The 14,717-nt window shown below is 41.4% G+C and overlaps 1 protein-coding gene across 3 annotated transcripts in view; it reads right to left on the bottom strand.

The window, feature by feature from the left end:
* Positions 1-188: 188 nt before the first annotated feature.
* Positions 189-14,717, bottom strand: part of tmem255a (transmembrane protein 255A) — a 14,779-nt gene continuing 250 nt past the window's right edge. Inside the window, exons 1-11 of one of the 3 annotated variants that reach the window (XR_014599561.1) lie at positions 14,649-14,717; positions 11,308-11,450; positions 8,877-8,939; positions 6,312-6,401; positions 5,363-5,428; positions 5,032-5,120; positions 4,761-4,832; positions 3,637-3,799; positions 3,152-3,295; positions 2,035-2,339; positions 189-688 (exon numbers count right to left, since the gene is read on the bottom strand). The exon at positions 14,649-14,717 is cut by the window's right edge and continues 250 nt beyond it. Coding sequence is in view for 2 of the 3 variants with exons in the window: in XM_084041594.1 (XP_083897720.1) it covers positions 2,196-2,339; positions 3,152-3,295; positions 3,637-3,799; positions 4,761-4,832; positions 5,032-5,120; positions 5,363-5,428; positions 6,312-6,401; positions 8,877-8,939; positions 11,308-11,450; positions 14,649-14,717 (1,043 nt within the window). In the remaining variant the exon portion in view is untranslated. Of the gene's footprint in view, positions 2,340-3,151; positions 3,296-3,636; positions 3,800-4,760; positions 4,833-5,031; positions 5,121-5,362; positions 5,429-6,311; positions 6,402-8,876; positions 8,940-11,307; positions 11,451-14,648 lie in introns of all 3 variants that reach the window. The other 2 variants (XM_084041594.1, XM_084041595.1) reach the window with 2 other exon arrangements.

Raw genomic sequence — 14,717 nt, 5'->3', positions numbered from 1 at the left:
ACATATCACAAAACATTGTGATGTGACATATGAGCTTGTAGATCTGCTATTTATGAAAGATTGACATGCTGTTATGGAATAGGGATGCCAGGGTTAATGGGGTTAACAGAAATATACTGTGCACTATAATGAATCATTGTGCCAAAGTAAAAATAAATATTTGAGAGTGCTACAGTAGGTATGAGAAGGTAAGAGAACCTTCTAGTTTATTTTAGAAACAAAAACACTTACAAAGTTCTATTGTAGGGTAGGTGCAGGACAAAACAAATATAATTGAACGGGAAATATAGTCCAGGTGACCATTACTACTTTGGCAGCTACTTTCCAGTGCGAAGACTTTTATTTCCCTTGTTATAGCCTCTAGTTGAGAATGTCTTTGTTTTATATCAATGCATCCTGTTTAATATTTTTGAAAAAAGATGCCACATTAATGACAGAAAACAGCATTTAATGGCAAAAACAAACTATAGACACTTAATCAGCCCTCTTCTGCCCCTGAGAAAGTGCTGTAAGAAAAAAAAAAATGAAAGCTGACAAAGTTTCTCTGACATGAACTAAGTGCCTATTATCATCATATTCATTATACTCACACTACCTTGGTGGAAAACATTTTAGTCCAGGGCAAGTTCAAAGTCAGTGAAGATGATGAGATTGGCTGTTTTATCTGTGAATCATACCAAACACATTTCTGTTTTTAAGTGTAATATTATGTAGAGAGGGAGAGGCGTTATATATTTCTTCCCTTTGCAGTAGTTAAGATACAATACAGGGGCTAGGAGTGTAATGGTATGGTGCTGGCCTTCACAATTAAATACAATAGGATATCTTGTAAACACTTTGCTCTGCAAAATTGTCTACAGATTAATTCAAGAAATATTTGAATCGTAAATTAGACCAAGTTGACTAATAGATGCTAAGATACTATGCTTTTATGTACTAAAAGGGCAACTGTATAATGTACTGTGCTGTATAAGTTATAAGCATGTAATACCTGTATTACATCTAACATTAAATACTGCATAATGTACAGTGAATAACAGGTTATTAACCTCTAAAAAAAATTGGGCATAACAGTACTTTTTTTTTCTTTCATCCAACAATCGATGCAGATAGACACTAAATACGCAAACTCTGAAAATACACTAAATTCACCAGCTATGGTTTGAATGTCAGACCCAGTCAAGACACATCACACCCATCAATCCCCACACTGGTCGCGTCACAAGGACCTTCATTTGCACCACCTGCGACAGGATTCCACCCCATTCGGATGCTATCAATGCATTGAATGGGACATTATCACCTTTTATTAGACCATTGAATGGGCGAAGTAGGCGACATACTGACCTACCCGCGATTTATCAGACCATTCCTTGGGTGTTATCAAGACATACTGACCTACCAACGGAGATGACTTAAATAGTCCAGTTTCGGTTTTGGTTTTGGTTTCGGACCATGACGGAGGCGCGAAGTCTCAGGCGAACTGGAATCCTGAGCCTACTCAGCGCCGTTGGAGTTATGTACTGATAGGCACAGAATCGTAAATCATGTTGTGGGGACTGCTCCGCCTCCAAGTAGGTCAGTAGCTCCTGATTACGCCCAATGAATGGTCTGACAAATCGCGGGTAGGTCAGTATATCGCCTACTCGTCGCCTACTCGCCCATTCAATGGTCTGATAAAACGTGATAATCTCCCATTCAATGCATTGATAGCATTCGAAGCCGGTGCAGGATTCATATGTCAAGGGTAGGCGAACATTAAGCATGAGCTGGAGGAGAAAGATTGTCCGTTCACAGACAACAGACAAACGTCCAGGTGAGAAAGAGGCGCTGCACTGGAAGTCAACTCTTAATAAGGCAGACATGTGAACAGTCTAGAAGGCTGTCTCTCTCTGCATGCGCACGCAAGGTGCAGTGTAAGTTGTGCCAGGGGTTCACTTGTGTTGGGATGAATGCGTCTTCACAGCCTACCTCCAGCCTTCTGCAATGAATGAATGGCACTCATAGTCACAGCAACCATGACTCATGCCTCACCTCTTGTTTCTTTGTACATTGTCACAGCTCTGGCTGTGATGCCTTGGAAGATTGTGGAAAAGTTTGAGGCTCTAACAGCATCCATCGACACCCCAGTTGCCATTTTAGCTGTCAAAAGAAGGTAGAGTGTCTCCCCCCCTCCCCTCCAGATAGCCACTGTGTTAGGGGCTGTATGGTGGGGGCTTCTCATCTGGAGGGTAGTATGGAGGGGAGTAGCGTGGTGGGATCATAGTGGGCCACATGTGACTGGGTCCAGACTGGGATTCATCTGACAGAGCTGAGGAGTCAGGGAACATACTGGAGACCTACAAACACAGACACAAAATTAATTAAAACATCACATCTATATAGACAATATTATATTATTTATACCATTCCATGGATGTATTATCGTTTGTTATTTCTTTTTTTCAACGTAAGAGTGATCCTTTTCGTGCAAGGTTTTACGACAAATGTATTACATTTTGAATCCGCTTAAAACAAGGCAGTTACTGCGACACATAATATGTACCATTCGGCACACATTAACTTCCTTGTTTGTGCAGGCAGTGCTATTACTGTAATAGTCTACATAGGCCTATAAACCCGGTAAGTTTTCATTTGAGTTTTTTCGTCTTTTAAAATAAACAAGAGGCTTGGCTCTGAACCCGTAGCTGATACAGAAACATCTAGCAAAACACACAGCAGTAGAAAAACATTTTCAGAAAGACAGATGAGTGTTTAACTTGATTTGGAAACTATTCACTCTGTCATCTAATTCTGCGATGAGACGGGCGAGATGGCTTCATTCACTGCATTCAAGTACTGCTGACGACAGTTCCGTAGTGCTACATACAGTATGATACAGTTGCTGTGTCCAAGGCTTAAGTGCACCGCACTTTTAATATGTATAACTACAGTATGACATCATGCTACGTTTAACCATGTTTAACCATTCAACACTCCACGTGAACACACTTGCAAAATGCCTGTTTGACTGTCTTACACAAGAGAGTTCAACATAAGCCACCATGTGGATAAACTTTATATACGTACACATATGCTTCACACACACAATTATATCAAATAAATTGTTACAAAAATGTATCAGACAACATCAAGAGGATGACAGGCTTACCTGCCGGTCGTAGGCAGTGTAGGGTGGCAGACAGGGGGCAGTGTTGTAGTAGGGGTTGAGAGTGGTTCTGGGAGCTGGAGGCTCTGAGGGGAGTGGGGCTGTGACTGCCTCTGTCTCACATGTTTCTGAGTCAGGGGAGGGCGTCTGAGAGCAGGAGACAAATCAAGGGTGAAGACTATTAGTTATCAGTTTTCTCAGCACACACACCCACACACACCCACACACACACACACACACACACACACACACACACACACACACACACACACACACACACACCAAGACATTAAAATGCACAGTGGGCCATCTGAGCATACATAAGAACTACCCGAGTTCTCCTTAAATCGGCTGAAGTCACTGCTAGAGGACGTGAACGTAGAAGAGCTTATATCGTCCTCATTTGTGATCCAGGTGATCAGTATATTGGAGTGATCAATGCACTCACTTTCCACGGTGGTGGTAAATATATCATTGTCTTGACTTACCATGTCCTTGAAGCCACCCAGCACTGCGGCAGTGATGATACCCAGGAAGAGGGCGATGATGTTGAGAATGGTGGCAGACCACAGCAGATGGTAAAGGTGTACCACGTCTTGGCAACTCCTAACCTCTGTATATTCATGGTAGCCGCCCATCACCTCCACCCGGCTGGCCCAGTGGGGTAGAAGCAACAGGGAAACGGCAAGTAAGACAGGATGGACCGATATATTGGTCTGGCAGATATCTATCTATCTATTATTTGGACTTTTCGGCAACATCGGTAATTATGCAGCTAATGTGTCCCGATTTTTAACCACATTAACCCTGGCGTCTCTATTCTCAGGCATGTCATTACAGATGAACATTTTCAAAAGTTGTCAAAATCTTTCAAAAATAATAGATCTACAAGCTTTGCTTGTAGATCTGCCATCATTGAAAAATGTAATTTAAGTGGTTAAATAAAGTTAAGTCAAATATTTTGTATAATTTCAGTCAAAACATTATGTGTTTACTTTTATGTTTTGCTTATATGTTCTCAAGCTTTAATCAAGTCTATGTTTTTCAAACCGATTAGAAAATGTTACATTTTTGACAAAATATAGGTCAAAACATCTGTGAATGGTGGCCTAGGTCTTTCCATAATCGTGCCCAAAAATCTGGCATCGATCGGGCATGAGACAATACAGACATGTCAAAATAATATTCACTTACAGCACAGCTTTAATAGCATTTAGTTATGTGCCTAATATATCCGCTGAACCAACAGGCAACATTTTCAGCACTGAGTGACAGACGTAATGAACAGCTTGATTTATAGACATTGAACAGATCTATGCCTATAAAACCTCTAATGGTTTCCATTGTGGGAGGAGAAGAAACCACTTAAGAGAGCTGGAAGGAAAGTAAGCTTGGTTGACGCCTGGTCTTGTGTAAGGCACAGACAAAGGAGCCAGGACATGCATGAGAGATGCCATCCAAGAACCACATATTATTACCATGGGTGGGTTTATATGAAAAGCACGCAAACTGTACATGTAATAACATTCATCATTCACTGAAACAACATGGATTGATCATCAATGGCTACCGGGCGGGGAGGTGGGAGCGGGGCTAAAAGAAATGGACCTACTTCCAAATCATGGACGATTTCCTAAACTTTTTCAAAACATCTTTATTCTGAAGTCCAATAAGAGGATGTTCTCTGAAACATAGGTAAAAATACAATTGAGCCCAAAATGTATATATATATAAACAAACAAGGAAAACAACTCTAATCTATATTAAACTTTTCTAAATTCAAACATTCAAAGCAACATAATATAGATAACAATTCTTCGCACCACTGTAAAAGCGAATCAGAGCAGGTGCTGATGGACTAAGTCGTGATGTTAAACACTTACTTCCCACAGTTGTAGAGGTCACAGCAGTAGCAGGTGTTGCTCTTCACACGCAGGTTGCAGGACATGCGTGCTGATGGCTGGCAGGGTACCTAAAGTTCAAACAAACACTTTATGTCCGATTGGGGGACTCTCAGACCTCATGAACAATGTCCCTATCCACATTCAAGTTGGCATTCAGCAAGACATTTATTTACCATGTCTATAATGTCAAGACTTTGGAATGCAGACAAAAGAATTCCCACCCAGGACAAGTTTTCAGCAGGATTTCTAAAACGTTCTTGTACACTCCATCCTGTTTCAGTAATCTGAAAGCAACACGTGTGTTTCTTACGTCACGGTCAGATGCAGTCTCACTGGAATGGTAGTCACAGCGACCAGCATACAATGGCCTTAGATCCTGTGGTACAACGAGTCGTTACTCAAACATCCAGTGAATACATACATACATACCTGTACAGAGATATATACTACATACAGTACTCGTCCATTTTTGGTAGCAAGGTAATAAAAGGGTTGGGGAACACTGAGGAAAAAGAAAATGTAATTAACACAAATATTTCCAGAAAAGAAGAGGTGTCATTCAGAGGCGCCGGAACATCCTTTGAAGTCTGGGGGCCAGTAGAGAGAAAAATAATATGACAACTTTTGTGCAGATATCAATGAAGCAGCTTTATGAAGCAGTCATACACAACATTTACCGTGTTGTTTTTGAGCAATTAACATTGATAAAAAAACATATAATATGACCAGGGGGTGTACAGTGCCAAGTGACAAGTCGATCGGCCCAACAGTGTCCGAGAACCAAAACAATGCGAATATCTGTCCCGGGGACTGCGGAGGACGCACCGATCCAGCGGAGGACGCACCGATCCTGCGGAGGACGCACAGATTCTCTGGATGTTTTGGCGGAGTGTGTGCATCGGCTTCTCTGACTGGCCAACTTGACCCGTCGCCTTCACAGATTGGCTGAGCTTCGCTTCGTTTGTGCCATGTAAATGGCATTGTGTAAAATGGAACAGAAAGTACGAGAACTGTGGTCGTGGGTGAAGGAAGCAAACGAAGGCGGCGACACGAAGAAAAACGCAATGCGCGTGGAGCTGACAACGGGTACAAAGTGTACATCAAATAACAGGAGTATTGCACAATGGGTGGGCGTGTATTCCCGACTTGGATCGTCCCAAAAGGGCCCAAAGGGCACCGGTCTTATATTACTCATTTATTTGATTTAATTACCATAATCTACTAATTAGATAGACGTGTTATGCAATGTTGGTACTTACGATGTGCCTTGCAGCAAAGACTCCATCAACAATAGCACAGCAGAAGGCAGCCACGACTCCGAAGCTAATAAAAACAATTGATGCCACCAGCTGTGAAATAAACAACAGGAAGAATAAAAGCTGTTAAAAAGGAGTACCGTGATGGTTTTATTAGTCTGCTTATACAGTCAAATGTAGGCATTATCTTATTATTATAAATTCATTATAAATTCATGTAGGCATTATATTATATCAAGCTCTAAGTTTTTATTTGAAATAACTTCCAACACTAGCCGTTCCACTGAATATTAACCACCTCCAACCTGGCGTGTTGGTTTTGAATGACAAAAATGATACGGTATGTCACAAGATAATACATTATGTCACAATGCAACACATCGTGACATAATGTATTATGAGAGCTTGTAGATCGGCTTTTTCACTATGAATACTGGTGTCCCTTGTGTTTTTGATTTGCCCATTGGTGTGCCTTGGGCACAAAAAGTTTGAAAACCACTGCTATAGATTATTTATGTATCACCCATCTGCCTCTTTCTTTTTTGGGGGTACAAGCTAGGACGCATAAAATGGCAGGGAAAGATTACACACACACACACACACACACACACACACACACACACACACACACACACACACACACACACACACACACACACACACACACACACACACACACACACACACACACACACACACACACACACACACTGAATGCTTCCAATAAATGAGACAATGTGTGATGTGGCTGCCATGGCTGGCACTGTGCCCACTTCATAGGCACTGCGACGCCCGCTTCCCCCATTCCTCCCCTAACTCCTTTCCTTTCACTCCTCAATGAAAGCTGGAACATATTCAATTACACGTCGCCCCACCCCGTCTGCGGCTACCCCAGCTAGCGGGGGGGGGGGGGGGGGGGTTTGTGGCGGAACAAACTCTAGAGACAACGGTGTAAGGCCACGTTTATGAATTAACACCTCAATCAGCATGTTACTGATTCACAAGCTCTGTAACCAACTGCACAATGCAAACCACAACCTAAAGGACGCCGATAGGGATATAGCGCCTCTTCAACTAAGCACCCTATTTATATCACGTACCGCATCAGAGGAATATTATTTATTAATAACCCTGGATCTAAAATAGTTTTGTTACATCATTTTGCAAGTAAATCAAAATTAAGTTTCAAATATAATGTGCATGTACTGTCCACTATAATGTGACCTGCCAAATATCATGTCATTGGTAATGTATGTTTCACGTGGCCTAATCATTCCAACGTAATAAACTACAGGTCACATTTAGTTAAGCTGCCATATACTTGACAATAGCTCATTCTGTTGTGGACTGAATTGGCAAGCATTCTGCTGAGAGTGGTTCAGCAGTTAGGCTAAATATCCACTCAAGACTGTGCTGTGGTTATGGGAAAGTAGAGGGTATCACACTACAAACCCATTCTTCATTTCAAGAGTGGCAGACCCTGCATGGCAGCTCCCACTGCTCTTTCCTCATCTGCAGTTCCTTCCGCACATTCCAGAGTGGACATCTGTCCTCCTCCGCTTACAACCTTCTATTTCTGTCTGCATCTCGCATGAGGCACTGGATCCTTGTCCTGATACACAGTCAAAGTCCCCCACACACACAGGCCAACAACCACCTTAGGACCTAGGGTAGGGTTTGCTACACCAGTGGTTCTCAAACTTGTTCATGCCAAGGACCCCCCCGAATGAATGTGTATTATGCCGTGGACCCCCATCTGAAAACATTTTGTGCCATACAATGTTATTAAACTTTCTCTCTGAGATTGGGAGGTCGGAGTACGATTACCATGCCGGGTCATACAAATGCAGGGTCATACAAAAGACTACAAAAATGGGACCCAATGTCTCCCTGCTTGTCACGCAGTAGTATCAAGGTTTGGATTGGGGGTAAGTCCCAACTTGTACATCATGGTTGGGGGGTGTACTTGTACATCAAGCCGCCTCACGCTACAGAAACAGGAAATAGCCTCGTGCCCTATGGCCCACATGGCTCAGCGAGGCTACATCACAATGCTCACAAAGCTTGTAGATCTGCTATTTTCTAAGTCTTAGAATGAATTGCAAAAAAATCTTTTTTTATTGTGAAGCACAGGGTAGGATTATACGTTTCTGTTCATATACACGACATAGACAACAACAGACATATACACAAAATAGACAGGTAAAATGAAAAGAATACACTCAAACTCAAGCAAAAAACTAAGGGACCCCCCCGCCTCCCTTCCCCCTCCCCAGAAGTGCTGCCCCAAATTACGTGCGACACGGGTCATCCGCAAGGATTAGCCTTTCAACCTTTAAGAAAGGAGACTAAAGGCTTCCAAATCTTTTCAAAATCTTTCAGTTTGTCTTTGAGAATAAATCTGATTCTTTCTAAATGTAAAGATTCTGTCATCTCGTTGAGCCAGAGTTTGAGAATTAATTGCATTTTGGAGTGATCAAGTTTAGAGTTCTGTATGATTATAATGGCATGTAACAGACATGGCAGCACTGTAAGTGATCTTGACACATATAATATAAATCTTCTTACCATCTGCCTCTTGTTCTCTATCAAATGAGCTCCAATAATTCCGAGAAAAGAACCAAACCCAAGCTGAAATGAGAGGAAATGTTATTAGAAAAACAAATCTTATGGAGCCACACTCATATATTCTGGACGTGTCCCAACATTCTAAAATACTGGCAGGATATCCATTCCACCATAGAGACTATTTTGTGTTTTGAGATACCCCAGACTTGTTCCTTGTTATTTTTGGGAATATTCCCAAAGAATTTTTAACCCATGACAAATATTTAATCAAGCTCTTCCTAGCAGCAGGCAAGAAAGCGAGTACACGTCATTGGTACCAACAGGACCCTCCAACCAAAGAAAATTGGATAGACATTATAGGGGAAATATACACAATGGAAAAACTAACATTCATACTCAGACTACAAGAGGACATGTTTCACAAAAATTGGAAAAAGTGGTCTTTCTTTCTTCAGCCCATGGACAATGTATGAAAAAAACATTGTACTAAAGTAATAACTGTAGAAATTGTAGAATGCAGCCCTTTTGTCTTTTTTTTAAATAAGTGTAACCTTGTATGTTTGTTTGTTTCTTAGTAAAAAAAAACTACTCTTATTTTTATCTTAGCCATTCCCACCATGTCTCACAATTTTATGGCATTTTATTTTCCATTTAACCTTCTTATTAACCAACTACACAATGCGCTTTGTGTTTTCTTTTGACGTGTTTCTTGTTTTATTTCTTTTATTTTTTTAAATCATTTTTATCCCTCGGTTTTTGTAACCCTTTTTTCACCCGGTGCCAATTTGCTAAGTGATCCTGGGCACTACACTCCCCCCACCAGCCTAGGGAGGCCAGGGCATGAGAGCCAACTGACCTTCTTGTCACCTGACAGGGGGGAGTTTCCCTGGTTGGACGTAGCGCATGGAAGGAACACGTTATTCCAACCAGTTCCCTTCCCCTCCATCAGGCGCCCCGGCTGACCAGGGGGAGGCAGTATAGTGACCAGGATTACTACATGTTTTTGTGAGGGTATTAACTACCCTAGGAGACACAGGCAGAACATGCAAACTCCACACAGTGGAGGCCCTTTCACCAACCCCACCAAGGGTATGGGCGCTGATGACGCGGAGGAGAAGACAAGCCCCCAGCGCCCACAGCGTCCCCGGCGGGAATCGAACCCAGGACCTTCTAGCTGTGAGGCGACATCGCTACCGACTGCGCCACCGTGCCCCCTTCTTGTTTTATTTCTAAATCCCTCTTTCTATCCGTTTCCTGTTTTTCTCTCTCTATAATATGAAAGCAATTTGAGCTGCATGTTTTGTATCAAAGGTGCTATATAAATAGTGTCAAATTATTAGGACATCTGTGTAATTTGACTCGCCTTGATTTATTAGAACAGTAATATAAAGATATATATATATTAAATATATATATATATTTTATATATATATAAAATATATATATTCTGTAAAAAAAAAATAATCAAATTTAGCTGTCCAAAACATGACCAAAACTCAAATCGGTATAAGGGCCTATTTTAGAACGTTTAAGACATACCTGTATTTCATAATAATAAGAAGAAATGTAATTATCATTATTATTGTTATTGTAATACATTGATCTGTTATAGTTATTTACAGAGCAATACCCAAATAAAAATCCCAACTACTGTAGGCCTATATCGTCGGTGTCGGGCAGAAACCAGCTAACACCCCCTCTCCTCTGTGTGGCACACAGAGCTGTTTCAGAAGGCAGGGTCCCCCGTAGTCTGTTAAAAGTAACTATGCAGTGTACCTGTTTATCAAACTTAGCACTGATGCTAATGTTATGAAAACAATTAACAATGTGACACGAAATGAGTTCATATATTGCATTTCTATCGCTAGTTCTACTGAAACTGCAACTCTGTGAACCCCTCTTTGCAGAAGTTATTGTAATATTTAAATTCCTGCTTATTATTGTAGGCCTAAATAAGCAATGTCATGAAGCATCAGGGCATTAATTCACGCGTTGTGCTGCATTGTGAGCTTGGAGATCCATTGTCAGCTGTTCTTATCAAATGATGGACAAAACCTCCTAATGTTATATTTTGTTTTTTCATTTCCTGAAAATGTAACATTTTGGAGTTAGCTGGTTTCTGCCCCGACAGCAGAGATATGGTAGGTAGGTCCTCAACAATTTCCTGAGTCAGAATGCTGAGGGCTGGGGGACTGTGAAGAAAACACATTTATGAACAAGGAGCACTTGCCTCACTTTGCCTCTAATGCCAGTAATGCTGAATAATGAATGTGGGGAAAAATTCACCCCTCAGAGACCACTGGTAATTAAGAACATCAGAGTCCAGGAGCAGCAGGAAGAGCTCAATGGAAACACTTTGGTTCAGTGTGGACATTCACAGCATGGGGGGCCTTCACCTTATGCATGATGCTTGTTGCTAAATGTCACTCACAATAACTCCTGGATAGTAGCCACCCACTGTGATGTTCTGTGTCCTGGTCGTCGCTGCCAGGCCAAAGATGAGGATGAGCACAGATACAATGAGCAGCATCACCGTGACCATGATGGATTTCCTCTTCCTCCTCTTGAAGGAACCTGGTAGTATAGGGTAGGGATGATAATCGTTATTATCGTTTGTTGTGATAAAAAAACTCACAATAATCGTATCGCAGAGATTTTAAGTTATCGTGAAATTGTCCTCCATCATACACTAGGATGAATTAGCTGTTGTTGAGCTGCAAATTCAGTACTATTCCAAAAATAGCAGATCTACAAGCTCACAAAGCGTTGCAACGCGTTGTGAGCTTGTAGATCTACTATTTTTGGCGGACGTTCCCCCCAGAATAGGGATGCTGGGGGTTCAGGTGGTTTAACAAAAGTGCCTTTTTAAGTTTTAAGCATATCTTGATTATCGCGATAATATCGTTAATCGCAATTATTTTTGCCGCAATAATTGTGACGTGTAATTTTCATATCGTCCCATCCCTAGTGTAGGGATGCACGATTAATCTACCATCATATCGGTGTCGGCCGATGCTGGCCTTAAACTGCAATATCGATATCGAACCGATAGCAAAATAATGTATCGGTTCAAGACGATATTTCTTTTAATAATAACTATGTTTTAATGGAGAAAAAAAAGGCTGAAAAGGCCTTATGGGATGATTTAAGGTTGCAGTTTCAATCAAGTGTTTACTGGGGAAGCTTCCAAAAGGCTCAACAAGTTGGAACATCTTTTTATAAAAAATACTACATTCAAGCTGTTTATGTTGGAATTTCAATACAGTGCATCCCTAGTTTTGGAATAAAGAGGCATTGCTTTTTTTAAAGTGTTTATATGCCTTTTTCAGAATGTGCAAAATGTGAACTTGTTACTATAAAAAAATATTATAGAGATATTCAACATCGGTAAATATCCGTTATTGACCATAACAGCAATGTTGACATCGGTATTGGACAGAAATGTCACATCAGTGCATCCTTACTGGTAGACGACACACATTTTCATTGCGAGACTGTGCATGACTAAATTAAATGCTACTTAAATGTGAATTTAAAATTAGCGTCCAAACAAAAACGTGTGTAGTTTGAATTGGTATTTAGAGTGAACTTCTGTTGACTGGGAGAGTCCAGATAGATTTTGTCCACTTTGTAATAACCAGTGTTAAAGGGGACAGGAGACACTGAGCAAGACACTTATGTCCCTCCATGGGGGTGTCGAAAAGGTAGGACGATGTATATTCTGTATGGAATGTGAGTATATATATATTACACAATATATATAGTATGGTCAGATGATGTTCATCTCATAAACAACACCCTGGCAAGCTGCCATTAACTATAGAGGTAAACAAAGCAATCTCAATGTAAATGACCTACCTGTGGTTACCTGTAGTGCCTGTTTCTTAAAATACCACTAGACCTGTTTTAAACCAGTAACCTGCTAGTAGAAACAAAAGTCATGCTTAGGTTTGATATTCAGTTGCACCCCCTTGACTTCAGGCAATGACAAGTTCCATAACTACGCGGAGTGATACTTGTCTGACAACACATGGTTGGCCTATATGTCTACTTCAATGCGCTGCAATAATCATTTTTTTAGCCATCATAAAGTAGCCTATTGTTTTGTATTTGTTTTGTTTTTATAAGACCACTTTATGGTGATGATTATGTGAGAAATAAAAACACAGGCAGTTAGCCTATTATTAAAAGGAGCACATCACCCATTTTCAACCATAATTATCTTTGTATAATTGGTCCTCACTGCTCATTATGGCATCCTTTCTGTGTCTCAGAGGTGGGCTATCATGGACAATTCAGAAACCTGCCTACCAATGACATCATCGATGGGGATTCCAAGCTTATCAACAACTACAGCCTTTCTCACTGGAAAGATAGCAGCACACTGGATGATGTCATTGGTACTAGGCAGGTTTCTTAACTGTCAACAGCCCACCTCTGAGACACAGAGCGAGGAGACAGAAATGCTACAATCTTATAATGAGCAATAACATAAGGTTGAAATGGGTGCTGAAGCGCTCCCTTAAGCCCCAAAACTAAACTCTAAACCCTAAACTCAAAAGCATGAGGTGTAGTCAGTATAAGGCTATTGATGGTAGAAGACGCAAAACCAAACCAGTCCAGGTCCCAGTCTAGATAGGCTACGGTACGGTTGCCATAGCTCTGATCCAGAGCGTTAGCGAGATCTCTTTAACGCTCTGTTCCACTACCTAGCGAGATCTCCAACTTTAGTAAAAAGAATAAAGACAACGATTTCGCTTCTCATCGAAACAAAGGCTGTTCTGTGTTGTTGAAAGACTATTCTCCATGGTGGGAAACGTCTCAGGACCCCACCTTCTCTGTACACTTTTTGGGCAGAAAATTAAATATGTCTGCGGGAAATTATTGTATTTACTCACCTGCGCCCTCTACAGATTTGGTCAATGGTAATTTATATTGACCAGATCTGTAGAGGGCGCAGATGAGTAATTCAAATAATTTCCGTCTGGTGGACATATTTTATTTTCTGCCCAAAAAAAGTGTATCATGCAGAGAAGGTGGGGTCCTGAGACGTTTCCCACAATGGAAAATAGTCTTTCCACAATACAAAACAGCCTTTGTTTCGATGAGTAGCAAAATCGTTGTCTTTATTGTTACTAAAGTTGAAGACCTCGCACTGTAGCGGAATTTTCAGTCCATGGGAATGAATAGCACCCGCTCCTAACAGAGCGTTAGAGAGAGAGAACTCGCTAACGCTCTGGACCAGAGCTACGGTTGCCGCACCTGCAGTGCCAGCCCTCAGACAGACATGCATGTCGTGACCGGACTGACTGCCCGTATCCTTTTATTCCAACGCGGTAACAACATGAACATAACGGAACAACGGGGCTGTTGTAAAAAAAATCGACTAGGAGGAGACCAACAAACACTAGGTGAACAGCAAAAAGAATAATGAGGGAAATCAATCCAAATTAATAAACCACTTAAACCCCAGCATCCGTATTGTGGGGAAAGCTTTCGCTGAAAATAGCCGATCTGCGAGCTTGTCGATCGGCTATTTTCAGCGAAAGCTTTCCCCACAATAACAGAAAACAGAAAAGACACCAGTAACGAGCCCCGAGGGACTCCCCGGTTGAAACCCATATGGGGTTTAAGTGGTTAAAACGTAACGTACGACCATGTGTCCCCACAGCCTGTTAGCAATGATTACATTACAAGACCATTAAGATCAAATCGCTGGAACCCCCATGCACCACGCCGCTGACCTTGCACCGCACACACACACATACCCACCCATTGTGGTGTCGGAGAGAGTCACTCCTCCGCTGGCTGGCTGGTGGTGGTTCTGCTGCACAGGCGGCA

Source organism: Gymnoscopelus microlampas (assembly GCF_963454915.1).
Source record: "Gymnoscopelus microlampas genome assembly, chromosome: 18".
Lineage (NCBI taxonomy): Eukaryota > Metazoa > Chordata > Actinopteri > Myctophiformes > Myctophidae > Gymnoscopelus > Gymnoscopelus microlampas.
The sequence above is the reverse complement of the archived record's forward strand: the minus strand, read 5'-3'. Positions and strand labels throughout refer to the sequence as shown.